The sequence below is a fragment of the Neolamprologus multifasciatus genome, chromosome 3 (assembly GCF_963576455.1).
Source record: "Neolamprologus multifasciatus chromosome 3, fNeoMul1.2, whole genome shotgun sequence".
NCBI classification, from domain to species: Eukaryota; Metazoa; Chordata; class Actinopteri; order Cichliformes; family Cichlidae; genus Neolamprologus; species Neolamprologus multifasciatus.
The window spans coordinates 37,238,974-37,266,434 of record NC_140441.1 but is presented as its reverse complement, the minus strand read 5'-3'; the positions used below and the strand labels follow the sequence as shown (position 1 = coordinate 37,266,434).

The window sequence follows — 27,461 nt, the reverse complement described above, 5'->3', positions numbered from 1 at the left end:
TATAGTGTTTATAGTGTTTAAGTGTTCTACTACAAATCTCAAGTTCAAGGATGATAAAACATAAGCAAAATTTAAACTAGTAAGCTACCACGAAATATATTTTTTTAATTTAGTTAAATTTGAAATCTTTTTCAGTGGTTAAACAATTAGTATTGCTCACTCAGAAAAAATAAGTCATCTCTGGTACTTTGTACTCACAATGATTAAGATGTCCTAACTTAATCATCTTAAGTAAGTGTTGTTAGTTTTTTTTTTCTAGGCAACACGTTTGCATATGTTTTTTTTTTGAGCTCAGAGAACTAGTTAGATTTTACAGTGCAGATGTATGTGAAATTTAAAAGTACACTCATGAGTATTAAGCATTTAAATGCACAGACCAGTTTGATTCAATGCTTAAGATTTTAATGATGAAGAAGATGAGAAACAACAATTCATTCTGGGAAACAAAGTTTTGCTAAAAGCATTCTTTCATGTACACATGCAATTTGCTCCTGTTGAAAGAGCTCCTCCAGTTTATGTCACGTGTCGCTTCATTCCTTATGCAGCATTACAGTAAAAGAAAAGAAGTAAATCAAATCAGAACCAGATTCTTATTGTGATATATTAGAGTATATGCTTTGTCGCCAGGTGGGCCACACCTTCATGACAGCCCAGGAATCATCAGATGGCCCTGACACAAATAAATGGGAATTGGTTTCCTGTAAGTACATAAAATCAGCATGAATTGAAATCATAATCACATGGAGAAATGATTACTAATCTAAATATTTTGTTCTGTATAACAGTAGCACCTGATGCATACATGTGTTTACTGCTGCATCAAAACACTATGTAAATATTCAATATGATAAAAAATTGAACTGCTGTCTTTGTTGAAAATAAATTACACTACTTGTTTTACATTTCTGTCACACATTACTGTTTGTCACATTAAATGCATAAAAAATATTTGGGGAATTGTGGGTATTGTTTCCTTTTTTCTTTAACATTTACAGTGCTCATACATTGTACTTTTAGGGATTTCACAGAAGGTTTACCTGATGCCAGGTTTGCATTCATGTTTCGGCAGAATAGCTACAATGGAAATCAACAGAGTTCATAGAAATTACAACGTAAACAGAAAGATTTAAGATTTCACAAAGAATAAATGATAAATTTAGACCACTGCTTGTACCTGCGCCCTAGGCAAAGTCATTGGATAGCGAATGAAGAAAAAGCATTGATTCCCATCCTGAGCCCAGCCATCTGGACAAGATGGTGCTCTCTTCTCAACACGATGGTCTCCTGAAGGCAATCAAAGATTATTGAGTTACTTTACTGTATAAGAAAAAAAATGTTAAAATATAAATTCATGAAAAATATGTTTAAGTGTTAAAGATTAACTTTTTTTTTTTAGCTATAAACATACTTGTCCATCATACATGAAAAATAATTTATGAAAACTGACATAGGAAAGCTGATGTACTCTTCTTCTGTTCAGAATGATGAAAATATGATTAGTTTTGGTGAAAAAAAAGTCCACTGACCTGCTGGAATTGATGCCTCAATACTGGGTACTTTAATCCGACGTCCTAAACAAATTACATCAGCAAATGTTGATTTTGGTCATTCATTTTCAGTTTAATATATTCATGCATAAGATGTATAGATGATGCACAGCATACTGGAATACTCACCACTGCCCAGAGCCACCATTACGCAGAGAAGTGTAAACACAGTCAGCAGCTTCATGGTGATGTTTAGTGTCTCTGTACAAATCAGAAAATTTAAAGTGGCTGGTAGTTTATTAAAGAAAAGATAGACAGTAATTTGACAGTTTCCAGCAAGCCTTTGATATAATACCTTATCTTCCTTCTTATCAGTATCAGCTTGTAACTTCAGCCTTCAAGAGGTGCTGATCAAACCTGACACCAGCACTTATACTGTTTCTGTACCTTTACTCAAAACCAGGAACAAACACACTAAAAAAACACTGTTATTTATTTTACAACCTTTTCTACCTCCACCCAGATAAAATTTCACTGATGTTTAATTTGGCACATTGACTCAACAAAGAGATACATCACCTGATCTTTGTGTCACAGTTTTTCTTTTTCTTTTTTTGCATGGTGAATGTATTTGTCCTTTACTCATCATTATCCAAACATACTGTTGGCAAAACATGCCAACAGTATGTTTCTTTTTTCTTCCCAGTTCTGACTGAGGACACACCTGAAATTGAGGAGCAACCTGAAGAGCAATTCGGCGAACAGCCAATTGGAAAATGAGACAGAAAATGACAGTTAGGAATCACTTCCATGTAAAATAAAAGTCATTAGATTGTCTATTAGTACACCAATGAACAATGATTTTCATCTAGGAAGGAGAAGTGTATAAAACAGTGACAGACTTCCCCAATTCAGGTTTCTGCATGAATGCTGTTACTCCTCTTGCAAGATAAAATGAAGCTTTATGTCTCTGCTGGGTCTATTTCTCCTACAGTACCTTGGGAACTCTAGGTGTTCTGAATACTCTGACAGCTCTGGATGCATAGTCAGGGGTTGAACTCAGCTGCTTCCTCTGGTGACTGGAGGATTCCCTTACCCTGGGACAGTGTGGGTGCAGAGCTTAGCTGGACAGTAGTCATTCTCACCCGAGGAACAGGTACGGATGCAACAATAGACTGCGTCCTGACCACCCTGACCGTTGGAGCAAGGATGAGTGCAGGGTTAGGCACAGGCTCTGGTGTAACCCCACATGAGGTAGGACAGCTAACTGACTGAGTTCAAAACTGAAACACTAAAAGGCTGAGAAAAGGCAGACTCAGGAGTTGAGACAAAAGTTCCTTGGGAAAGTGACTAATAAAAATAATCAGTCTTTGGGCAGTTTATAGTCTCTGAATGAATTTAATGTTTGTATGCCATAAAAGTTTTGGAGGCAATTCAGAAAAGGATACTGAATCACTCGCTCAGGAAAACAAGACTTTAACTATGTCCTTATTGCGACATTAATAAGGACAATAAAGCCAGCTTGCTGACAAACATATAGGCTGTCTAACAGTTGATTTGTTTATTGTTTTTTTGTTTTGTCCACACAGGTGAGACATGGAAAGTACAGCCTTCAGCGTATATGATTCAAGGTGAAAGGCAAAGACGTGGACCAGGCAACCAGGAGAAGTGGTGTGCCCCAGAACCACATGAGTACCGTGGAAGAGTGGCTCGTATTCTGGGCTAAGCCACCCCTGCTATTACAAATGTCCTTCATAATGGAAAGTGCTACTCTTTGCTACATATAAAAATTCTGGTCTGATGGGTCCATTTCTTGATCTTGGCTGCCTAGCTGGCCCTCTTACCTTGGCGACAGAAACATTTCAAGTCAGAGCATACGCCTGTCACGTATACGCCTTTTACTAACACTCAACAATAACCTTAAGTAACTCTATATATCTGAAGCTCTCAAATGTACCCAAGGCCTGTAGTGCTCATTTCATGTGTGTCCACAGTGTGTGCTGTGTGTGTCTGTGCCTGTGTGAGGTTGTCTGTGTATTGCACAGAGGGTGAAAAGAATTTATCCCAATAATGTGTTTAATGAAGCTCTTTATTTCTCTCATCGCTCTCACCTCATTCCCAACTTGTGAAGGAAGATGTTTGAATTTCTCAGAGTTCGTTCTGTCCGAGATTTATTTCCTTCCAAATAGTGCTTCTGTTTGCAGCTCAGAGATAATGTGAAAATCAATAAAGGCTTAAACCAACTAGCTTTGTCAATGGGACATTATTTTCAACAGAATTAAACCGAGTATAAGATAAAAAATATTTGTATTTACTTCTACAATTAGAAGTAAAGCTCACATTGCAAAACAAAGTTGTATAGAAAGCTTTCTTTTAATTATACAGACTTTCCATGTAGAAAAATTATTGCCTAATAGCATTTCCTGTCTGGAAAATAAGACTTACTGAAATATTATCCAGAGCTTTTGTTGACACAACACACCCATCCTGTTCCAAGTCAAAGTCATCTTTATTGTCAAAACTCATATGTACAGATAATACACCGGAATTTGAAACTGCAGTGCTCTCACGGCCCCAGTGTTACACTAAAACAACATAAAAACAACATAAAATATAAAAAGATAGTAGCATTACCTCCTCTTCTCTAAGCATTTCCACCCAGCTGTTCAACAAGAGTGGGAGAAAATAACACATTATTGGGATAAATTCTATTATTATAAATTCTATTATTATATGAGGCCCTGCTGTTTGAATGTTTAATTACAAAGAAATGAACAGTCTCTAATGTTTCCTGTAATTATTCTGGCTGTCAATAGAATTTGACTTTTCATGCTGTCACCAGCTCCTCCCATTCCCTATGTTCAGTCCTACTCATTGCCCATTATCCCAACTACTGAGGCAATAAAAAATAATTCCTTGTAATTAGAATGATATGATCTCATAGGGTGTGTGGGAGCCAAGTTAAGATAGTTCATATGTTTTAGTATTTATATTTCGCTGTTGTTAAGCTTGTTTGTGTAATTAATAATTTAAGAAGTAAATGCATGTTTATGGTGGAACTAAAATTATTTTATTGCTGTGTTGGTTTGGTTACGTAGTACCATGAATACATGTGCCTTAAAGACTCGTGTTTATAGTAAAATCTGGGCATCACGGATGTAAATTAGCGCATGCAGTGCGGGAGGGGGAAGAGAGAAAAGGAGTTAACACGGCATAAGCTATACGCGGCAGCGAGGTAGATTAGAGCCACACGGTTTTCCTACCGTAGTAGGTTATTTTGTTGAGGATAAGTTAAACCTGACCACTTCTGTAAGATGCAAACTGTGGAATATTTTTTTTGTTAAATATTTTCACATCGGAGTCCCGTGGAGTTCTTTTTCGTCTTCAAACTGACGTACGCGAGTGAAGCACGGGAAGACTGGTCTCACGGCTTATACAGGGTGGCTGTGGTTTGATCCCTGTGCACTCCAGTCTGCATGCCAAATATCCTTGGGCAAGATACTAACCCCAAGTTGTTCTCCAGTGTTTCCACTGTAGTGTGAATGTGTGTGAATGTGGGATAGAAAGCACTTAATTATAGAAAAAAAGCTTCTGGGATTAATGAGGCATCTTGTATAAAGTGGTGTGAGTGATCAGGTAGAGCAAAAACAAGCTATATAAGAAATACTCAATTTTCACCAAGTTACTACTTCCAGAATTAATTCTGAAGTTCAGAAATGATATTTGAATTCTGCACTTATATTCTAAACTCTCTGCACTTATTTATCCATCTAAACATCCAAGTTTTCAAAAATCTGTGATAACCTTTGTTGTTTTAATAATATATGTTGATTAGCTCTCCATTGTGTAGCCCCTTTAAAATACAGCTTATTTCAAACCATCAATCCTTCCTCTTAGATGCATGATTATATTCATTGATGATAATGTAGAAAAGCTATACAGATGTGGAAAAATACAAACCTTATTAACCTTGCTCAACTGACTAAATGCTGTAAGAACATCTTAGTTTACTGGCTTGATTGGCAATAATAAACACTATAAGCATATCCTTGACAGGTCACTATTGCATCAGATGAAGGGCTGCTTTGTCATTGAGTGAGTGACAAAGCAGTCCTTCGGTGTAACCCTACCTCAGAAAAAAATCTCCACAAATATTTGCGTACTCATACTCATGCTTGATTTATTAGTCACTGTCTGGTGAAGATGTCTGATGATCAGTGTGTCAACGTTTTAAATTTCTTTATATAAATGGTAAAATTTTGGCTCTCCAGGGAACTGGTTCCAGAGCCCAAGTTGTGCATTAAGGTGACCCTGACTATATCTCACTGGTACTCCTCAGATAATATATGATGTTTAGATAATTTATGAAGTTTGTGCTTAAATGGTTTTATTTCATATTAAAAAAAACCTACAGTTACAAGCAAAATAGAGTGGAGTAGAAAGCATTATTTTCATTCAGGTTTACTAAAAGCAGAAGAAAACCCAAATCTGTGGTGTAATGCATACACTACCTCATTCCTTAAGCTGCAGAACAAAAGAGAGAATAAAAATGCAGAAAAAGTAGCCGTCTGAGCCAATCATGTTCATCTGTAATTCAGACATATGGATTACAAACTAATTGAATTACATGTGAACTGTTAGTTTGTTTCAGTGCTGGAATGATAACAGATTATGATAACACATGACAGCAGTGTCAAAGACAGATGGGAGATTATCGTCATTCACATAGAAACAGAATCCAGATTTCCTCACACACAGACAGTGAGAGCAATGGTGATCATGCATGACAATCAAAACAAAAGTAGTTTATCAAAGCAGCTGCTCAAAAGACACGGAGAGAAAAAGAAGTTATTGATCTTTTCTGTCAGTTTCTCACATACAGCAATAGCATAACTTCTGAACTTCATGAACATTGATTTATGTGTCATTAGAAGTGATCACAGAGATGCAGGAGTTAAACACAACTACAGCACAGAATCAATTTTTAATTCAGTTTTATTTATATTGCGCCACTTCACATAATAATATATGACTTACTCTGTGTACTGTAATATGAGAATGTTTACAAAGCCACTGTATCAGTTAAAGAATCACCTCTCCATTTGCTACCAACTCCTATTAAACAAACACAGCTCAATGTCATCACAGCTCATTAATAACTTTGCTGTATGACTGATCTATTTTGAAACATCTCTTTATATTTCCAATGTTAGTTTCTGTTGCTTTATCTCACAAGTAGTCAGTAGGTATGCAGATTTTATTTCTCAGACTAACTGTGTGACAGTTCAGTGTAAATTGTTCTTTCAATATTGTGTTTAAACTTCAAAGAGAGATCAATCTGTAAAAATTGTAAACGTGTCAGTTAAAAGAGGAGATTCAGATTAGAGATCTCTGCTGCCACCTTCTGATGAAAATGCTTTGTGCTCCACAAAAACAGTAAAGTTGTGGCTGTGTCTCAGTTTTTCCAGATGATAAAGTATTTTTAATTTCTTTAATTGGTAGTTCATTGCCCAACCTGCCCTGTATTTATAAAATAGAGAGTGTCTGTTTACAGAAATGTTACCAGAAAATAGTCAATACAATATAATATAAATACAAATTGACAATATACAATTGTCAACCTGAAAAATATTTCAAAGAATTTCAAAATATTTCTGGTAGGAAAGAAAAGAAAGAAAGGGGAACACATATTTAAAATGTCCAGTACACAAAAATGAGATGCCATCCATGTTCTCTTGTCCAATTCAGGGTTGTGGAAGGCGCAGCACCACTGTCCTTTGCAGCATTCATCAATAATTGACCTCTAACCATGCAAAGATCCAGCCTCTCCTGCATCACCAAGCCACCTGCTTGCATACTGAAAAATTCAAAGCTTTGAAAGAACTGGTGGAGAAGGAATTTTGACTTTTTCCTTCTCTTTTATTATAGTTTGGAAACTAGAGATCAACACCAAAGACTCAACTTTTTAATGTATTTTTTAAATTTTTTAATCTTTGTTTCCTTTGGGTCTTTTTCTTCTCCACAAATCAAAGATAGCCAATTCTAGCATTCTGCTCTGGTTTGTTTCATTTAAAAACTGCTAAATAAGAATGAAAGCTGAATTTACCTGAAGGGTAACGGCCGAGCATACCTACTCCTCGTGTTGCTTCAAAGTAACATCTGGAGTGGCTCTTTTTTAAATGCACATGCTACTACTTGGGAAAAATGCACCTCTGCAGTGATTGATCAAAACTTTTTACTGGTCACAATAAAACTGGCCTAAAGTTCACATTGGGGTGATCGTGTTCATGCTATACTAACCAGTTTTCCTCAACTGGATGAAAGTGCTTTAAAACAGGAAATTGCATGTTTAGCTTAAGAAATGCATCAGGGGATTATCAGATGGTGACTGGTTGTAGTAACAGAAGCCATGCTGAAACAAAGTAATGATTAAAAATGTCATTATCAATGCTTTTATCTGCCACTTTTATTAAGGAGAGAATGATATTGTGTTTCACAGACAAAAAAATAAAGTCCTCCTAGATTTTACATGGGTGGTGACCTGTCTATAAAAATATAATAGCCCTGGTGTCTCAAATTCCTTTAACTGGTTAATATATAACTGTTTGCAAGATGCTTAACAAACAAGCAAAATAAAGTTACCACAACATCTTCTACTCCACTGTTTGGATTGCAGGCAAACAGCAAGAGTTAAAGAACATGCAGAATTATTCTTTATAATGTCTGACCTTACCAGTTTTTAAAGGATTCTCGCTTCATCTTATTTTAGAACAAACAGTGTGAAATCATTTAGAGATCTGAGATAACTAGATGCATATACAAAGACCTATTAACCCCGATTCTTTTGTCCCCGTGACAGAACAGAGAAAACCGACTCATAGTGTGTTAAAACATCTATATTTCTTTTTATCCAATCATCTTCCAGAAGAGAAAGACCCCTGCACAGCTCAAACGCCAGATGCAAGAGCTCTAACATTTTTAGCTCAACATGTGTCTTATATGGTGTTATTTCTGTACTTCAGACGTCACACAGTTTCAAACATTGCTTATATGGCAAAGTTCCTCTTTTCTGAGTCTTATCTATTAATATGCCTGTGCACTAAAACTTCCTGTTTTTCAGTCTGGCTGAGCACTTAGTTTGTGAGTCAAAAGTGGCCTTGCTCTACAAGCCTTCATTATTAAAGTACATAAAACAATATAATAAGAAAATAAGGATACTAAGGATATGACAGACCATACCAGCATCTAAAAGACTTCAAATGAACCTGTAGCTAGCTAAGCCTGTGTAATCAGTGCAGCCACAGGTTAGCAACCGCTATTGCTCCCACAGCAGATTGCCCCAAGCAGCCAGCAAACCAGGCCAATTGGTTGATAGTAATGAGGAAGTCTTACACAAATATTTTTATTCTGTGAATTGCTGGAAAACAAGAAAAAAGAAAGCAAGATCAGTTAAATATCTATTTAAAATCTGTCTTTTTAAATTCTTATTAAACTAATCGTTGTTACACTCTTAGAAAAGACCAAGTTAATGGAAATCACTGGTTATCATTCTGATACTCTGCTTCCCTCTAGTGGCCTTGCTTGTCACATACACATTGTAATGCAATGTCTGTGAAGGTTCTCAGTCATCCAGGTCATCGTAGTCTAAGGAGCTTGCAAAGAAAAGCGTCTGGACTTCTTTGAGTTGCTTGAAGACCTTTCACCTCTCATCCGAGAAGCTTCTTCAGTTCTAAGGTCAAATGGTGGAGAGTCCCAGATTTAAACCCAGTGGGAGTTTTCCCCCAAAAAGGGACAAAGGACCCCCTGGTGATCCTCTACCTAATCACATGAGCCAAGGTGTGAAAAACGGATGTGGGTCACAATCAGCCAGGGTTTCAGGTGAGCTCATTGTGAAACCTGGCCCCACCATGTGATTTCCTGAGGTCAGATGGCCCAGGATGTGAGGGGGCGTTAAGGCATCTGGGGAGGGAACTCAAAACTGGATTATAGATGGCAGAGAGTTGGTGTTGTAAACCACCGCCTCTGTTCAAAGATGGTCGCTCACAGTGGACATAGATGCTTCTTTCACTCCTCTTTCAAACCATCTGTCCTCTCTGTCCAAAATATGAACATTGGCATCCTCGAAAGAGTGTCCTTTATCCTTAAGATGCAGATGAACTGCTGAGTCTTGTCCTGTGGAGGTCGCTCTTCTGTGTTGTGCCATGCGCTTGTGAAGTGGCTGTTTGGTCTCTCCGATGTAGAGGTCTGGGCATTCCTCGCTGCACTGTACAGCATACACCACATTGTTAAGTTTGTGTTTTTTACGGGCTCAAATTGTGGTCATAAATATTTTGTACTTGTTAATCAGGATTTGTATGTGTAAAAAAAATTTGTGTGTGGACTTAGCCAAAAAATACGAGATTGTAGTGAATGTAACAAAACACTGATTATTCAGAATACAAAACATTTTGACTCTTTGAAATTAATTAATTAATTAAGTTATTTATTTAATGCTTTTCATACATATTTTAGGGTTAGGGTTAGAGAAACCATGACCAGACCATGAGAAACAAATTTGCTGGTCAATATATCTAGAGGATAAAAGGCACTGACTGTGCATCAGCTGGCTATCACAGTGAAGCATAGTGGTAGTGGTGTCATGCCCTACACTGAAAAAAAAATTGGAGTGACATTTACTTAAAAAAAGCTAGGCAACTTTTTCCACACAGAAAGTGCTTGTAATCTTTACTCGGGCTATTTCTAAGTAATATTTACTTACTAGAACCATCTATTTTTTTATGTGAAATACACAAGTAAATTGCACTGGCAATACTCATCTATAGATTGTAACTTTTACTCAGAATACCATTGCATCCAATTACAAACCCCAAGTGAACATTGCTGATATTTCTTTGTGTTTCTTACTCATCTTTTCTTTGTTATATTCTATGTAATTAAGTAATATTTATTATGAATGTACTAGTTAATATTAATCGAATTGAATAAATATTCTTATTATTCTATTAAATAATAAATCAATATTTTCCAAAACAAATATTTGCAGCTTAAGGGACACTTTTATTTCACAGTTGAAATGGCATAGATATATTTAAAATATCTACATAACATTATAACCACAAAAAACATGGCCATAGAACTTCTTGCTCGCAAATTTCAAAACAGAGCATATACACATATACAAAAAAAAAAACCATGCTATTCAAAAACTCAGTGTGCACTGTCCCCTTTCTTCTAATCAACTTTCAGAACACATACATCAACTCTGTCCATTAACAGTTGCAATCACCACCTTTGCAGACATTCTCAGAACGTTCAGGACAGAAAGAACTTGTATAAAACTGAGCAACACTTGAAATTACTGTCAGAAAACAGACAAAATGCAAACAAATTAATTGTGCTGGACAAAAGCACAAATAACACTGGAACACTCACGCTAAAAGTTTCTTGTGGAGAGACTGGACCTTTGGTGACATTTTAAGGATGTCAAGCTCAAGAAACAGCTTCTGAAATACCTCAAACGTATATTTCAGTTTCAGTGGGTAACTTAAGTTGACAGCATAGATGACACCCATGAGCAGGAGGCAAGCGTTTGTCACACTTCCGCAGTCCTCCAGAATTTCTGTCCCCTCAATGATGACTGACACTGTGGCAGGAATAAGGCACGGCGGGTCCAGAGATCAGTGTTTTCAGACATTTTATTTCCGACACCACACACACCTGAGTCCCCGTGTTTTAAACTTGGTGGACGTGATTAAGGATGCCGTGCAGGTGCGTCCGCCCTCCCTGCACGGCACCGCAGGCCACGCCCCACCACATACCCCCATCGCCCGACTGAGGCCGGGGAGCCATCCGGCCGAACCTACTCCCCCCACCGCGAGCGGGAGAGGGGATCAGCCCGGACCGTCGGCACCCCCGGGCCCTGGCCTAGCGAGAGGGAGGTGTCTGTTCTGGTGGCCGTCCACTTATCCAGCGGCGCCGGTGTTGAGGTGAGTCCGGGGGTCGCCCACGTATCCAATAGCCGCCCCGGAGATGGACCGGAGGCCACCCATGTGGCAAGCAGCGGCGCAGCCGGCGTGACCTTGAGCCGGGGCTCATGGGCGGCTGGGCAGGCGTCCAGCACGCCGAACCACACCACACACCGGCCTCTGGTGGAGGCGAGGCCGCTCTGCTCCGCCCGCCGACCTCGGGCTTCGGTGGGGCGGACTCCCCTTGCACGGGCACCCCGGGCGGCTGGAGCGGCTCCTCGGGCGCCGCCTCCGCCGCTGCCTCTCCCGGCTGGAGCGGCTCCTCGGGCGCCGCCTCCGCCGCTGCCTCTCCCGGCTGGAGCGGCTCCTCGGGCGCCGCCTCCGCTGCCGCCGCCTCAAGCAGCCCCTCGCGTGGCTCCTCCGTCACCACCCGCGGCTCCTCTCCCTCCAGCCGGCGCAGACCCTCGCCCGCCTCGTCCTCCGCCTCCGATTGGAGCGGCTCCTCCACCGCTCCCGGCAGGAGCAGCCCTTCACCCGGCTGTTCCTCCTCCTCCGGCAGGCTCGGACCCCCGCGTGACTCGTCCACCACCTCCGGCTGCCGAGGTGTCTCCACCGCTTTACCACCGTCAGTATACCCCGGTGGGGGTGGCGGCGTCGAGGTCGCCCAGGCCTGGAGCAGCGCTGCCAGCTCCGCCATCTTCCCCAGGTGGCGTTCGCTCTCCTTCTGCAGCTCTTCTTGTTGGCGACGCACCTCCGCCGCCTGCTCCCGCTGGGTGGCCGCTATTTCGGCCACCATCTGGGCCAGCTCCTCCCTTCCCTGGCTCCGGTAAGGACCCGCCATGCCGCCTCCTGGGTTTCGGCACCACTGTGGCAGGAATAAGGCACGGCGGGTCCAGAGATCAGCGTTTTCAGACATTTTATTTCCGACACCACACCACACACACCTGAGTCCCCGTGTTTTAAACTTGGTGGACGTGATTAAGGATGCAGTGCAGGTGCGTCCGCCCTCCCTGCACGGCACCGCAGGCCACGCCCCACCACAGACACGTTCACAGGATCTTTGTTTTCCTGTGCCACATTGGGATGGATTACGATGATCTTCATCATGTGATTACTGCAGTCCTCTTTCAATGCTTCTTGGCTGACGTCCTGTGAAAACAAACAAACCACAATTAGAAATAACTAGAATAGATTCCAAGTAAAAGAAAAGGTTAAGAGAAAAAAATGTAAAAATAAAAAAGAGGTATACTCAATTTAGTATACTCAAATCAAACAATATTCATATGGCACTTTTCATACGTAAAGTTACAGAACGTGCTTCACAGAGGCTGACCCTGAGACAAAGAAAATCACTTTTGGGGGCCATCCAGCCTGGAGCTGTCCATGGGACGGCACGCGTGTTGGTAGACCAGAACCATTAAATCATTAAAATAGGTTATAAAGGTATAATCAAATTAAATACTCTTTTGCTCATAAAATAAAGTTAATAAGTGATCGTTAAATAGTCAGAAAAAAATCAGACGAAAGGCAAGTTAAAGTTTAAGGCAGATAAGATAAAGATTAAATATGATTTAAAAAATAAAGGGTAAGAGCATAAAGATGTAAGAAATTAGTTAAAAGCCTGATTAAAAATATTAATCTTGAGTCTTTTTTAAAAAACATCACGAGTGTAGAGAATCTTTGACCTTCAATATATCATCACAAGTGAAGACCAGATTATAAGGTTAGACAATAATTTTAATACAGTCATTATCTGATGATCTTGGTATCAGATACCTCGGTATCTGATGATCCCAATATGATGGGATATGAATGTGATGAATATGATCATATGAATATGATGGGATATGAATATCATCATCATTCAAAACAATATGATGGTCTTTGATCAGCTCCTCTCCACTCTCTCCAAGATACTCAACTAAGCAACGAATGATAATGTCCCTTCTGCCATCGACATGATGCAATTAAACCCAAAAAGAAAATTTATTGCAGAAAATACACAATGTAACATACATACATAACAGCACATACAGATGTAAACAGAAAGTTACCCATGGAGAATGTAAGCCTGCAGCTACATTCTAACGTTGTGAAGTGTGCAACTTAACATGAATTTCTCAATGATGTGTGTTAAGACAAGAGTCCAGTGCATGTCATAATCTGTGGGTCCAGAAACTGTCTCTGCCCAGTGAGGAAAGTTTTCTGCCTCATCACTGGACATGCAAATGAATTTTTTGCAACATATCAGTACCTCCTATCACAATATTAACCAGTCAAGGACAGGAATTCCCACACACAAGAGTAATATTTTGGGAAATAATTGTATTGGAGTCTATGGGCAGCAGGAAGGGATCTCGCTGCACTCAGAGGGTCACTTTGAAAATTCTGTAAATTTCTCTGCTTTTGAGCGCATATTAAGGGAGAGATGACAGGTTTGTATACACTTGTAGAGACAATCATGTGCATAAATTGTTAATTGTGGCCACAGTGTCAGGATCAGGAGAACAGTTTCAGCCAACACAGACACTGATCAGATTAAAGGACAAGTTCAGTATTTTACACTTAAAGCCCTGTTTTCAGTTTATGATGAAATCGAACGATTTTGATTGAAATTTGGACACATGCTGCTGGCCCGAGCTTTTTTGGTTTCTGTGGTAGCACACCCCCACCTCCACAATGGCTTCATAGGTGCACTGGAACGATCCTTCCTAAAACGCATAAAACTGTCGTTTACAAAGACGTGAAACTCACCGAGTGGTCAGGAGTGTTCACTGATATGTTCACACAAAAATCGCTGCAAAAGATACTTCCCAACTGGTTTTTATTGTAGTTTTTGTCCAACTCCATTGACTTGTATTAGATGTGCTGTGATGTACGGTATTAGTCCACCGCTATTCTATTCTATTATTCAAGCTCTTGGCGGAAGAATGTACAGGTGTGAGGCGTTTGAAAAAATAGGTCCACAGTTTTACAACAAATGGTAAAACACCTGTTGGAAAGCATTTTTGCAGCGATTTGTGTGTGAACATATCAGTGAACACCCCTGACCACTCGGTGAGTTTCATGTCTTTGTATGAAGCCATTGTGGAGGTGGTGGTGTGCTACCACAGAAACCAAAAAAGCTCGGGCCAGCAGCATGTGTCCAAATTTCAATCAAAATCATTCGATTTCATCATAAACAATCTGAAAACAAAGCTTTAAGTGTAAAATAACAAACTTGTCCTTTAAATAAGAGTGATACATTCTCAGTGTGTATGACCTCATCTTTTCCATTAGATTATGTAATTAAAATAATTTAAAATTTTACCTTATTCAGTGAGTCCAACATTGGTTTTATTTTGGTCCCTGCAGTCCCGCCCTTCCTTCGAAATATCTCCTCTTTGATCTGAAATGAGAGATAAAAACACAAAATCATGTCAAAGATGACTCATGAGATCTCACATACACTTTGTTGCTGCATGAACAAGAACTGGATTTACCTGATTTTCACAGAACAGAGAAGGCCACCTCTCTAAGAGGTCTTGGATTGCGGGGCAATCCTTGACAACCTCTTTTCTTCTCATAGCAAAAGACTTCTCCATTTTCTCATTAATTGCCCTCTCATTGTGCTTCTTCTTCATTTCCTTCAGCAAATCTAGTTTCTCCATCTCTAAGGTTTCCTCAGTCTCACCGAATGGCAGTGGTGGCAGATAGTTGACTTCAGCTTTTTTTGCCCTTTTAAAGCCTTTAAGTGAACTCTCTTCACTGGAGCATCGTCTCTTCAGTGTGTTCACCTCGAGCTCTGGAATGGCTAATTGGCGACCTCTTAACTTTGCCCTGTAGTTGCCCATTTTATACTTTATCCTCTGTTGCCAACCATATAGGCCATTAAAAGACCCTGGCTCTTTGAGGCATGGGTATTTTGCTACCAAGGCTTCAGCAACAGCTAAAATTTGGACACCAGTTGGATATGCTGTGAAGCCAAATATAGTCTCTGCAAGCTTCTCAAGAATGCTACTAGTTACGCTTGGGTTGTTCAAAAGTGTGCCATCATTTTCATAAGCTTGCTTTCCTGCTTCCAGTGCAAGGTCTATATCATAACAGAAGTCTGATATTTCAAACTTAAATGGCCATGGCTTAGACCTGTAGGATGGTCCACTCTCATCTGGGGAGGACAACAGGATTGTGTCGCATACAGATGAGGAGGAGCTTGCTTCTGTAGATAGTGGAACTGGAGATTCGACTTCTGACATGTCCACAGTAGTGAGACTCAAGATTACTGGTTCAGTTTTTACTACTTTGAGGTTAGCTTTATCTTGTACTTCCTCAATCGAGGTCAAAGTGAAGAACTGACCGTCGAAATCCATGTCCTGGTACATAACAGTGAATGGTCCTGTAATATCAAATGTCTCTCGAAGAACATCATTGAGGTCCTGAAGTGTGCTTGGGATGCCTGCAGGTAAAAGTAGTTTGTGGACATCATCCTCCCCAAAAATTATCCGCAGTTTCGCTGAGGGTGCCATATCAACAGGAAGAAGCTGCAACAACAGAGAAGAGAAATACACAGACATTTATTCACAAGCTTCTCTCCTCACATTTCAAAAGGATAGGCAAATGTGGTGCTTTAAAGTTGTCAGGCGTCTTCCTGCAAGGGTGTATGAAGCCAAAGGATAAAAATCTTTAAGCTCTCTTTGCTCAAGTAACTGCACACTCCCTGTGTTCTCCAGCTCATAACTCCTCAGGTGTTCATTGTACCATGTATTTTGTTGTCTCACGAAAAAAGTCAGTTTGTTACAAATCACCATTATCTGTAACACTTCAGAAAAGTCAGGCACTCCTGCAGTGGAACCACAACACAACAACATTCCCACTGCATAGTTGGTGCCTAAACTGCACACATTATTGGCAACATGCACAGCTGTAACAGCTGGGAATCTGTATTTCACCAGGTCTTTTAGATCATCCTTAAGCACATCTAAAGAGACCTCTGTTGTTTTTGTGACTGCAAGTGATGGTTTGACAGAATGTGATTGATGATATGCAACCATGAGCTGGTGCTTATTTGCAAGGGACAGCAAAATATTCCTGAAACAACCAGTGTGTCTGACCACCTTCTTGAAAAAGCTGTGTTTGGCCTCGAATCTCATTGTCCAGAGGGCAGCTAGGGGGCCAAATTCCCGAATGAGCTGAGGATAGTGCTCAAGGAAATGGTGCTTGGGAATGAGCTTATGTTGGGGGAAAACATCAAGGAATCTGCTTCGATGTTCTGAAATGATGCTGTCAAGATAGCAAATGTTTTCTTCAGTATGGGCTCGAGACATGACAAGGTCCACAATGTCTTTCAGTGTCATCATCATCTGCCATACAGGCTCTTGTTGGGGTACTTTTAAACCTATAATCAGAGGCAAAAGATGTAATAAGCACCAATTTTCATGTGCGTTACCCCCTACTGATTTTCGAGTCGAAAAGTTAGCAGGAATGAGATGAGGGCGATTTGTTTTATCACTCCACTTGTATGGGAAATTGGAAATGGCATCATTCAGTTCCATGAGAGAAAAATATTTTTTCTTGATCAAGTTATCAAATGCCAAAGCCAGTTCCACTGGAACAATGCCCTCCAGCAGATCATGTAAAACATCTGGAGGGTAACCAGATGTAACATGAAAATGCTCAAGTTTTTCTGACAATGCACACTGTTTTTTTACACCATAACAATGAGGGTGATCTGGACTAGACACAGCTGTCTGTACATGCAGTGTATGTTGATCTTTGGTTCTTTGATGAAAAGACCCAGATCTCACTTCATTGGACTGAAACTTGGATCGCTCCCCAACACAAAACCGGCAGATGTATGACCCTGCAAAGCTTTCGACAAATCCTGCCACAGAGTGCGCCCCCAAATTATCTGCCACCACACTGACCACAGTCCCTTTGATGGCTTTCCCTAACGCTGGAACAAAAAGACCATCTTTCTCCAAGCTTTGGATATCTGTTAACAGTGGCTCTAAAACTCGCTGAATTCCAAACTGCTTGGTGTCTTCAGCCTTACACAGAATTCCAAGGTAGATTGATGTCAATGTGGAACGTAACTGCACCGGAATGTTTCCCAACACCCAATAGACAGCTGTGACTTTGTGCTTTTTTCGAGATGTCCCAAGAGGATTACATACCTCAAAGTCATCAACGTACAGGATGAGACTCACTCTGTTCTCCTCTACAGAGAAAAACTTGTTGTTTTGATAGTGAGATCCATCACGAAATGTCTGGTACTTAAAGTCATTTTCAGTTATTTTTTCACCTTCAAAAGTGTTTTCTTGAAAAGACTTACTTAGGACCTGCACCAAGGAGGGCAATATTGGGACATACTGGAAGGTTTTGCCCTTTTTTTTTTTAACAAGTATGTGTTCTTCTGGTTCAACAACTGAAAAATGCTTCTTCATAAATTCTCTTCTCTTGTAATAAGTTGTGAAAGGGCCACCTGTCCCCAAGGCAGTACTTATAGGGTGTGTCTCACAAAGAGTTTTCACTAAATCTGAGATAATGGCTGGATCCAGATCACAATTATGGCTTTTCAAGGTGGACACCACCACATCTCTTAAAAGTGGACCAGATGCAGAGGTGGATATAAACTGAAGCTCATCTACTATTTCATCAATGCATTTGTTTGGGACATTGAACATGCTTTCTAACTTTAAAAATAGATGGCCAAATTTCTCTTTTATATCTTGAGACAACTCCTGTGGTTCCCCATCCCAAAGCTCTAAGCTCTCTTCCACACAGGTCTCATCCTGAGAAAACATGGGTTCATTAGGTTTGCTTTTTAATACTTCAGTTTTAAAATCCTCAAGTGTGTGTGACTGGTGTTTTCTGTGTCTATGTGTAGCAAAGGTGGAATAAATATTTGTACTGAAGTTGCAGTTTTTGAAGACACATGCAACTACTTCAAACTTCCTTAAGTGGTTGTTAAGATGCTCAAAATACTGCTTCTCTGAATTAAAAAAAAAACAGAGCAGCAAAGTAGACAAGTAAATGAAAGAGGTCCACTTTGTGTGACCATCTTCACATGGTGTCGAGACAAATGGGTCTTAAGGGCATTAAATGTTTTAAACGAGCAAGGGCAATCAGTGTGAAGACAAGGGACTGACTGGCTGCGACCACCATTTCCATGCTTTAGTCTGTAGTGTTTTAACAATCCCAACCTCTTCTCTGACTCAAAGCTACATATCTTACACATCCATCTCATGTTGTGGCACTAACTTACTAATTTGATCTTACCTTGTGGAGTTCAAATTAGCAGTCGGAAGGTCCTATGTTCTGTAAAAAAAAAAAAAAAAAAAAAAAAGAAAAAAGGTTATCTATATGCTTTTCAACTAATTTCTACTAACTCAAGGATGCACACTGATATTAATTTTTTTATTTTTTTACATATGTCAGCTCGGTGTCAAATTTAAAACAGGTCAATATGAAGACTTGAGTGAAATCGAGTGCGTACATCGTTTTTTTTTCTTTTTTTTTTTTCAAAATACACCTCGTGGCAGCGGTGCAGCAATTATTTTAAACTGGACCGTGGTCGTTTTATTCACAAAGACGTTAGTTAAGGCAGCAGGCGTGTGTTGTTTAGGTGGCCATCTAAGCTGTAAAGTGCTGTGGGAAATTCTGGACATACCTCCTGCCAGGAAAGTTAGTCAGCAAGTCTAGCAGGAAAATACACTATTTGCTAGCGCAGCTGCTTTCAGTGCGGAGAAACTGACTTAAGTAGGTGAGCCAACAGGAACGTACAAAGTTTGTTCCGCTTAAAACTTACATTCATGGTTCCACTTCTTCCCGTTTCCGTCAAGTCTGCCAACCGTCGAAATGTGGACCACCATGGTATGTCTGAAGAAAGACCGCTCAAATGTGGGGAGGGGCTTTGACGTCATGCTCCGAATGCAGAGAAGGTGGCCATATTCACTGACGTCACTCCATTACATTTTACTTGGAAATATCAGCTAATTAAGCCAATGAATTGGTTTAGTGAATATTACTTGGATCGAATGATTCAATTTACATACAAAACTGAGGACACATAATTACAAACAATCCTCAATTAATGCACTACAAGAAAAACTGCTATTTTAAAGTAATAGCACTGAATTTGTATGTTTTTGTAAAATTTATATAGCTAATTGAAATAATAATTACAGGGCCAAAAAAACATTTTTTTCAGTGTACTGCATGATACTATTACCACTATGTGTATCAGCAGCAGGAACTGGAAGATGAGTTTTTTTATTTTTATTTTTTTTTTGTAACACAGACCAAGTGTCATGATCCGAAGGTATGACTGGAAAATTCCATCAGGAACCTGATATCTGTTGGTGTTCCCCCAGTGTCCTTCGCCTCGCCACCTTTCCAGCTTTGTTCTTTTCTCTTCTCAGACGTACCCGCTTTGTTCCAGTCGCACCTGTGAATTCCTAGTTTTCCCTTACTGACCCACGCCCTGCTCTAGTAACACTTTTCTACGAATTAATCTCTGTTTCCAAACCAAAATTTTAAAACTGTCAAGATTTCTTTTTAAAAAATCTGCTGCAATTTGGTGGGTAAATATTCTGTTCATGTTGCTGCATTCTTTCATATGGATCAGCAGACACTGTCACTACACAAATACTAATAAATTGACCAGTGAATGTCAATATTTGTGGAGACGTTGTCCTTAGGCAGGTTGGCAAAGGGCACCTCTTTGTTCCTCTTTGCTTTAAGCAACAGTTTGCGACAGTGGGAGGAAAAAGCAGGTTATACAACTGATTACCTAAATGGGTATACATTTTCTAAAATAAAGAGTTATAGTTATTATATCATGCTGTAATACTATTGAAGGACGTTACCTCCTGGCCTGAGGAAAGACGAGAATAATACAAATATGACTCAGCTGTTTCCAACTTCCTAAAAGGATGAATGTTACAGCCAAACCTAGAGTCCAAAACAGAATTTTGAGTTAACATTGGGGTCATGAGACAAAAAAGTGAAGAAGCAAAGAAATAGGCCACTTAGCTTGTTAAATTAAAGAGAAAAAGGCTTCCCACTCTTTACATACCAGTATCATTTAATAAAGGTATTTACATTTTATAAAAGTTGCTAATCTGCCTGTTCTAGGCAAAAATACAAATGTTAGCATATGTTAGCACTTCACTTTGCATCATAGTACAGTCTGTTTGACAGTCTGGAAGCTGTGATCTAAAGGTTACATAATGGAACAAACAAAACAGGATGAATGGCTCCATAATAATGATACTAATAACACCCCTCCAACAGCCCTCCCTTGCCTCTGGTCCTCTTGGATGGCTGCCCCATCTGGTGCCTCCCTCCTTCTTCGCAGGATGTCGAAGAAATGTGTGGTCTCAGGTTTTCAGTAGTTTTGGGGGCTGTGGATGGCCTAGATTTTTTTCTTCCTGTCCCTGATTAGATATTATAATGCCATACCATATACAATTTTATAATGGAAACAACAAATACAAATGAATAAATAAAGAGATAAAAGAAACACAAGTGGAGCCTATAGAGAATGTATAGAGCTGATCTTCAAAAAGTAAAATGTGTTTGGCCCCACAAGCATTCAGATCAGAGTTCTGATTGCAAAAACTGCCAGATAGGGCATACATTAAAAAAAGGAAAAATGACATTAGTGAAACAGGGCTTAGCATGTGGTAGACCAAACTGTATTTATTCCAAGAAAAAATGAAACTGGAATAACAAGATGCCAAGAGACATGTTGCAACTCGTCGTCTCTCAGAATAAAATAAGAGAGCAGTTTCACTTGAAGCTGAGCTGCTCATTGCACCACTAAGTAGCACAGCTGTAACATAGCTGCACTTGCTCGAGTTACAAGATACATGCACAGTAAATAAATAGGCTTATATTTAAGAAAAATGAGAAAGAATGTATTATTTACAAAGATTGTATTAAAAAGTATTATTTTTCAATAGAAATACATTAATTTGATATTAAAGGAGAGAAACAGAGGTGCATGCAGTTAAAAAGGAAGACTGTCACAACAATTAAGAATAGGTCAATACAAAAAGAACCAAAATAAATAAAGCTGTTATCTTATTATTTATCTACAGATTATATATTGTACAGATGTGCTGCCTCATTTGGAAATAAAGTTTTCTTGATTTTGACTAATTTTGATAAATATAGCCTATTTAGACCTTAAAACTATGTTGTTTAGCTCTTATTAATCAGATCGACTCTTAAATTCATTATAAAAACTCTTTCCAATAGAAGACCTTTATGAATGGTGCCTCACAGAAAAGTGCTGCTTCTGATTTAGCATTGTAGCTATCACAGATTATTAGACTCAGTGCAAATTTAACAGCTGATGAAAGTGACAGTCATCAACTGCAGGTTAGAGGTAAGAAGGTAAGAAGCCCTTCTTTGGTTGCCTAGATGAAGTTAAAACATTTTGGGTCTTTTGAGGTTTCTACAGTGATTTTAATTTTACTTCCTATATTATGGCCATGGACATGGTCCAATCCTGAGGCTCATCGCTCCGGATTGGCCATTTTAAAGCAAAATTAGCTACATTAGGATTGTCAGTCTGTGACTTTGGGTGAGACCCAAAGTAGCTGTTTTTCTGAAATGGTGCGTCTACAACCAGAAAAGTAGTTACAAAGTTACAATAATGCACTGGAATGAGAAATGGAGCATATTCTGCTTGTTTCCAAGACAATATGTTTTATTCTTGGATGCCTAAGCAGCTTCGGATGGTTCACAGTTCAAAATAATACTTATTTATCTTTGTTTTTAAGCCTCAGTTTGACATTTCAGTTCATCTTCTGTCTTTTCTTGGCTCCTCTCCCTATAAGCCAACTTTTGTCTGACTGACTGGTTTGAATGGTAAGGGGACCTTTTGTGCTCATGGTCAGAACTGCATGTCTCAGATGAAAATATTGACGATATCCACTCTCTATAATGCAATAAAAGTGATTACATGACCACATCACATGAAACTTCAGATACTACAGGTCATCTAACACAGTAAGAAATGTAACAACCAATTTGCACAGATGAACTGAGTTGAGTTATTGCCATTTAGAAATACATACAGAGAGACTAAAGCCATGCTGAAGACTGTTTAAGCACAGGTGCTTTGTTCAGGGATACTGACAGTCACTGTATTCACATAAACTCTTTCTCAAAGCCTGTTTTCCTGTCATTGAAATGTGTAGCTTCTTCAGCTGCTCTCCTGCTTCCTCCAGATATTTCAGAAGCTCCACTTCCTGATCTTACTTGATCCGAAGTTCTTGCCCCTCTGGATTTGTGTGGTTTTCTATCAAAGCTGTTCCTTGTGGTGTTTACACATCTGGATTCTTGAGCATCACCTCTTTTTCAGCATGTTCAAGAATCCTAGTAAAAATACAGTGTTAACTTGTCATTGTGTGTTCTTTGTGGTCATATAGAACAATGTATACAATTCACAAACACGAGGATTCACTTGTGTTTGAATATTGCCTTAGTTTATCCCACTTTTTAAAGTATTTGCCCCCTATTTGGAATTGGTTTTATTTTGATTCTTCATAAATGAAAAAAGAAGTTTAGGGTCATGGCACATTGTTGACATGCTTGCCATGTTTTCTCAGATCTCAGTAGAGAAAATTTTATGTCCTTGTAATGACAAAAACACTATTTTAAAATGGAAAAAAGAGAGACATGTTTACCTTACTCGCCATCTGTGAATGGTCAGTAGAACACTCAGAAACACAGCGAGTAAGCCTGGAACCAAGACCAATTTCAAAGACCAGGATGGGACTGGAAGATATCATGTAACATTATTAAAAACCACAGTAGTTTCACATATAGCATATGAAGCATTTCATCATGAAATCTACCTGGAACATGTACGTGTGTCTCTCTGCTCTGGTTGGTGTTCCTCTGTTGGACTCTGCAGGTGATGTTGTTGCTGTGTCTCTTCTCCACAGTCACTCTGCTGCTGACAGTATAGAGGTCATCAGGACCTCTGAGGGTCTCTGTAGGTCCAGCAGAGAGGAGGTTTCCCTCACCGTCCAACCACAGCAGCTCAGGCTCTGGATACCAGCCTGCAGACTCACACTGTAACACCACTTTACTGCTGGTTTTACTTATTACAGTGACTTTAGGAATGGAGACAGCACCTAAAAAAGAAAAGAATACCAAGACCAGGAGAAATACTTTAAATTCACAGCGCCAACATTGTGGTTATTGGTTGATTATGTTTGTAAAAGGTATCAGTGTGACCTGGAGCTTAGTATAGACTAGAAATTTAGAAAAGTGAACTGGAAAAGCAGAAGAAAATGAATCGATGGAAGAACTTTGCTAAAATAACCAAAGAGACACATATACACTTAAGTTAATTATACAAGTTAGTTATTATGAAAGCAAATTACTATCATAGTGTTGCATTTTGAAGAAAATATTATTGCATTTTGACACGGTACACCCTGGATAGTTTGCTAATCTGTGGAAAGGTTAACACATAAAGTCAAAAAGCATTCACGCCTACAGACAATTTTGAATTGCAGGTTAACCTGACCCCACTAACTGCATGTCTTTGGACTGTGGGAGGAGGTGGGGGTACTGGGAGAGAACCCACACAGTTGTGGGAAAAACATGTAAATGCCACACTGAAAACACCAGTCAAACCCATCAGAGCTAATACCCAAAACACTACTGTGAGGTATCACTGCAACAGCATGCTGAACATAAATGTATTCATTTGTTGACTTATTAAGGGGGCAATAAATAAATTAACCTCTTAAGCCGCACAGAAAGCACAGAAAAAAAAGTCTTATTTTTAAATTTTTCCTTTTCTGACAAAACTTATGGTTTGGGTTTGAGATATGGTTGAGGTCATCAGTGGAGAATTAGACCTCTCGAAGTTAATGACATATCCTGAGTCATCCATACATATTAACAAGAGGATCCCAAGCTTTCTTCCCTCAAGGCTGAAAAATCCTTCCACTCCATGCAGGGATCCAGTCCCATGACACTAAAGGATAACTTGATCTGAAGTAGTTTGTAATGTTTCCATGAGAACAAGAAGCCAGTGTCTCCATTCTTTTCTTTCAGATACATAAGATTTTTCAACTCAAATTGAGCACTCAAAATACTTTAAAACACATTAATACATAAAGAAAGGACATAAAAAATAATATAACGTGTGTTTACTTACCAACAATGAGTTTAATGAAGGCCTCTTGTCCCACTTGTGGAACAAGGCATCTGTATATTCCCTCGTCGGAGATGGTCACATTTGAGATTTTCAGTGAAATGTCTCCATGTTCCAGTTTTTCCTTAACCACTGATGTCCTTCCTCTGTACGACGGCTGTTTGTTCACCACGTGTTCTTTTTCGTCTGCCCACTCGTAAACAAACCCGGGCGTTAGGTCAGGTCTCGCCCACTCCAGCCTCATCCCATTAGCATCCATTTCTGGTTTAATGTGGCACGGCAAAACAACCTCTTCCCCAACTGTGGCCACGACTGCTCGCAATGGAACGACAATGAGAGGCCGCCCTGAGGAGGAAATGGAAACAGCGGAGTAAAGTGAGCATTCCTGACAGTGTTAAGTCACTGTTACTCTCAAACCTCTTACAGTTCACAAACAAGTTGACGTTTATATAAAATTAGGCCAAACTGGAAATACTACTACTACTACTACTAATAATAATAATAATAATCTAACCTATTGTTTGTTTGTTTTTACTTTTACTGCTCTTAAACTTGTACTTTCTTACATGACCCAAATATTTCCCACGTGTGGGACTAATAAAGGTTTATCTTATCTTAACTTACCAAGCACTTAACCTTGGTGACGTTGAGCTCAGAGAAGAAAATTTAAAAAATGTACAAACTGTACTGTAAACTGAAGTCAAACCATATGACAGTTGTTTACACCCATACCACTTAAGGCATCTGACCCCAGGATATAATTAAAAAAACTACGATTTAAAATAATATAATATAATATAATATAATATAATATAATATAATATAATATAATATAATATAATATATGACAACAATCATGACCTTTTCAGGCAACCAAAAATGTGGCCTTTACTTCTGTTTTTTGGTTTAAGGAGGAGAAACACAAAAGGTTGCATAACAAAACATATAGTGCAATTATGCAGTAAAAAATGTCTAATAATGTCTAATAATCCAATGGCGACATCAAATGAGCGTAGAGTAGAAAAGAGTATTCAAAACACAAAAGACTACACAAAGAAATGCTTGATAGGGGTTGGCTCTTTGATTCTGGAGGAGGAAGTTACTGATCTCAACCACAAATGTTTTGCACGTAGTTAAGAGGCAGCGTGTGCAATGTGAAGTGCAAAGACACCATGCTGATAAAACTATGAACTCACCTCTGTGTATCAGAAGGCAGAAAATCATGTGCTGTAAAATCATGGCTCTGTAGCCTCTCAATGATAACTTATATCTCCACAGATGCATCTTGGAAATCTTAAAGAAAAAGAAAAGTTGTAAAATTAACGAGATTAAAGACAATCGAAATAAATCATGCTAATTATGCGATTTCGCTCCAAGAGAAAAAGCATTTTCTGTTTTTGTCCTCTTTTCTTCATCATTGACTGTTTTTTCTCCCTCTTCTGGTCGTGTTTAATTCGTTTTTTATATTTGCTTTTAAAACAATGAACTCCCCCTTCCCGATCTTTTCATATAAACCGATTGTTAAGTTTCTGCATTGACTTCGGCCTTAGTTTTGTCGCTGTAGTCAGAGCTTCTTTGTTTTTCTTTTGTGTTAAATGACATTAAGTATCAAAGTTAAATCAAAATTTAGACTCACAAGAGAGACGCAACTGTGATTTTATTATGTCATATAATACAAAAAAAGCTATTCTATTCTATTCTATACTATTCTATTGTTTTAATCTCAAAGCCAGAAAACGACAAAGACATATAAACGATTCTGGACGGTTTTAAAATCCCCCGAACTGCTGTGGAACTGTTATGACGCTCCCCTTCCGTGGGAATTGCGACTTACTGCTATTGTGTCCTTGTTTACTTGCATTCATCTTTTATAAGGCATTGATGCCCCTTTTGTTGTTGGACCCTATCTGAAAGTTACGGATACCGCGTTCACTTTCACTGTATTGTTGTTTGTTTGTTTTCTTTGTATTATTTGTTACGATATATTTATATAATTGCACATAAACGTTAAAACCTTTACATCGACACTGTAAGCTGTTTTACTTCTATAACAGTTCTGATGAGAATAATCAAAAGTATTTAATAGGAAGACTTACCTCAAAGACGAACAAAAGTCTACGACTTGCTGCGCAAGAGCTCTGTTGTTTGTTTACACTGTCACGTGCGATCAGCCGCGTGAGCTTCCTGTCTAAAACGAGGAAATCGTGACGACGATAATATAGCTCAGTGTTTTTAAGCTAAACGTTGTTTGCAGATGCCATGTATATGTAGCAACAGATATTTTAAAAACCTCGTGTCTCAGCGTTACCGTGCACTTTCACTGATATGGCATTTCTGGTGTCACTTTTCTCTATAACGCTCTCTCTCTCTCACACACACACACACACACACACACACTGTGGTCTTTGATTTGATCATTTTCATATTTTGACAGATTTGTTTGAAGGCTGTAAAATAAATCGATTTAATAACGTTCTTTTTAAAATATATTTTATTTGGGTTAAATCAACACGTTTTTGTACATAAACGTGAAACTGGACTCGTGCAGTCTCTCTCTATAAGAACAGAACCACCCTACAAAGGCTTGTTATCAGTGCAAAATTGCATTGAGGTTTTGCAAAAACAACGTGCTTTACTTGCTCTGTAATTCAGCCTGAAACTACCTCAGACCTAATAATAACTAAAGTAATACACAGGGCTTCGACAAAGATAAGTAAACTATATACCATGGCAGACTCCACGAATCAAACTATGGAGCTGGAAAGTTGACACGTCGATGAAGCACCATCAGCCCGTCTACTGTGTAAATCGAGTGTAATGTTTCATTTTTAACACCAGATGGCG

At 39.0% G+C, this 27,461-nt stretch overlaps 2 protein-coding genes and 1 long non-coding RNA gene across 6 annotated transcripts; all 3 read right to left on the bottom strand.

Annotated features, from left to right (window-relative positions):
* Nucleotides 1–380: 380 nt before the first annotated feature.
* Nucleotides 381–2,693, bottom strand: LOC146522982 (uncharacterized). Of its 3 annotated transcripts, none has more exons than XR_014871139.1 (7): nucleotides 2,390–2,693; nucleotides 1,843–2,229; nucleotides 1,677–1,748; nucleotides 1,527–1,571; nucleotides 1,175–1,284; nucleotides 1,038–1,074; nucleotides 381–698 (listed from the first exon to the last, which is right to left on the bottom strand). It is a non-coding gene; the product is annotated as an uncharacterized LOC146522982 (long non-coding RNA). The 3 variants fall into 3 exon arrangements; XR_014871141.1 differs by lacking the exon at nucleotides 2,390–2,693 and having other exon boundaries at nucleotides 381–536; nucleotides 639–698; nucleotides 1,843–2,286; XR_014871142.1 differs by lacking the exons at nucleotides 1,527–1,571; nucleotides 2,390–2,693 and having other exon boundaries at nucleotides 1,843–2,287.
* Nucleotides 2,694–11,411: 8,718 nt separating this feature from the next.
* LOC146522981 (uncharacterized) lies at nucleotides 11,412–14,833 on the bottom strand. The gene is made up of 2 exons (XM_085154174.1): nucleotides 14,763–14,833; nucleotides 11,412–12,601 (listed from the first exon to the last, which is right to left on the bottom strand). Exon 2 carries the CDS (start codon nucleotides 12,366–12,368, stop codon nucleotides 11,412–11,414), a length of 957 nt encoding a protein of 318 aa, XP_085010300.1. The 5' UTR covers nucleotides 12,369–12,601; nucleotides 14,763–14,833.
* Nucleotides 14,834–19,648: 4,815 nt separating this feature from the next.
* Nucleotides 19,649–27,361, bottom strand: LOC146522980 (butyrophilin subfamily 2 member A2-like). 2 transcript variants are annotated; one of them, XM_085142130.1, is made up of 6 exons: nucleotides 27,344–27,361; nucleotides 25,814–25,910; nucleotides 24,621–24,962; nucleotides 23,302–23,583; nucleotides 23,131–23,221; nucleotides 19,649–22,819 (listed from the first exon to the last, which is right to left on the bottom strand). In XM_085142130.1, exons 1-6 carry the CDS (start codon nucleotides 27,344–27,346, stop codon nucleotides 22,768–22,770), a joined length of 867 nt encoding a protein of 288 aa, XP_084998256.1. In that variant the 5' UTR covers nucleotides 27,347–27,361; the 3' UTR covers nucleotides 19,649–22,767. The 2 variants fall into 2 exon arrangements, with proteins under 2 accessions (XP_084998256.1, XP_084998265.1); XM_085142139.1 differs by lacking the exon at nucleotides 27,344–27,361 and adding an exon at nucleotides 26,714–27,307.
* Nucleotides 27,362–27,461: the final 100 nt, after the last annotated feature.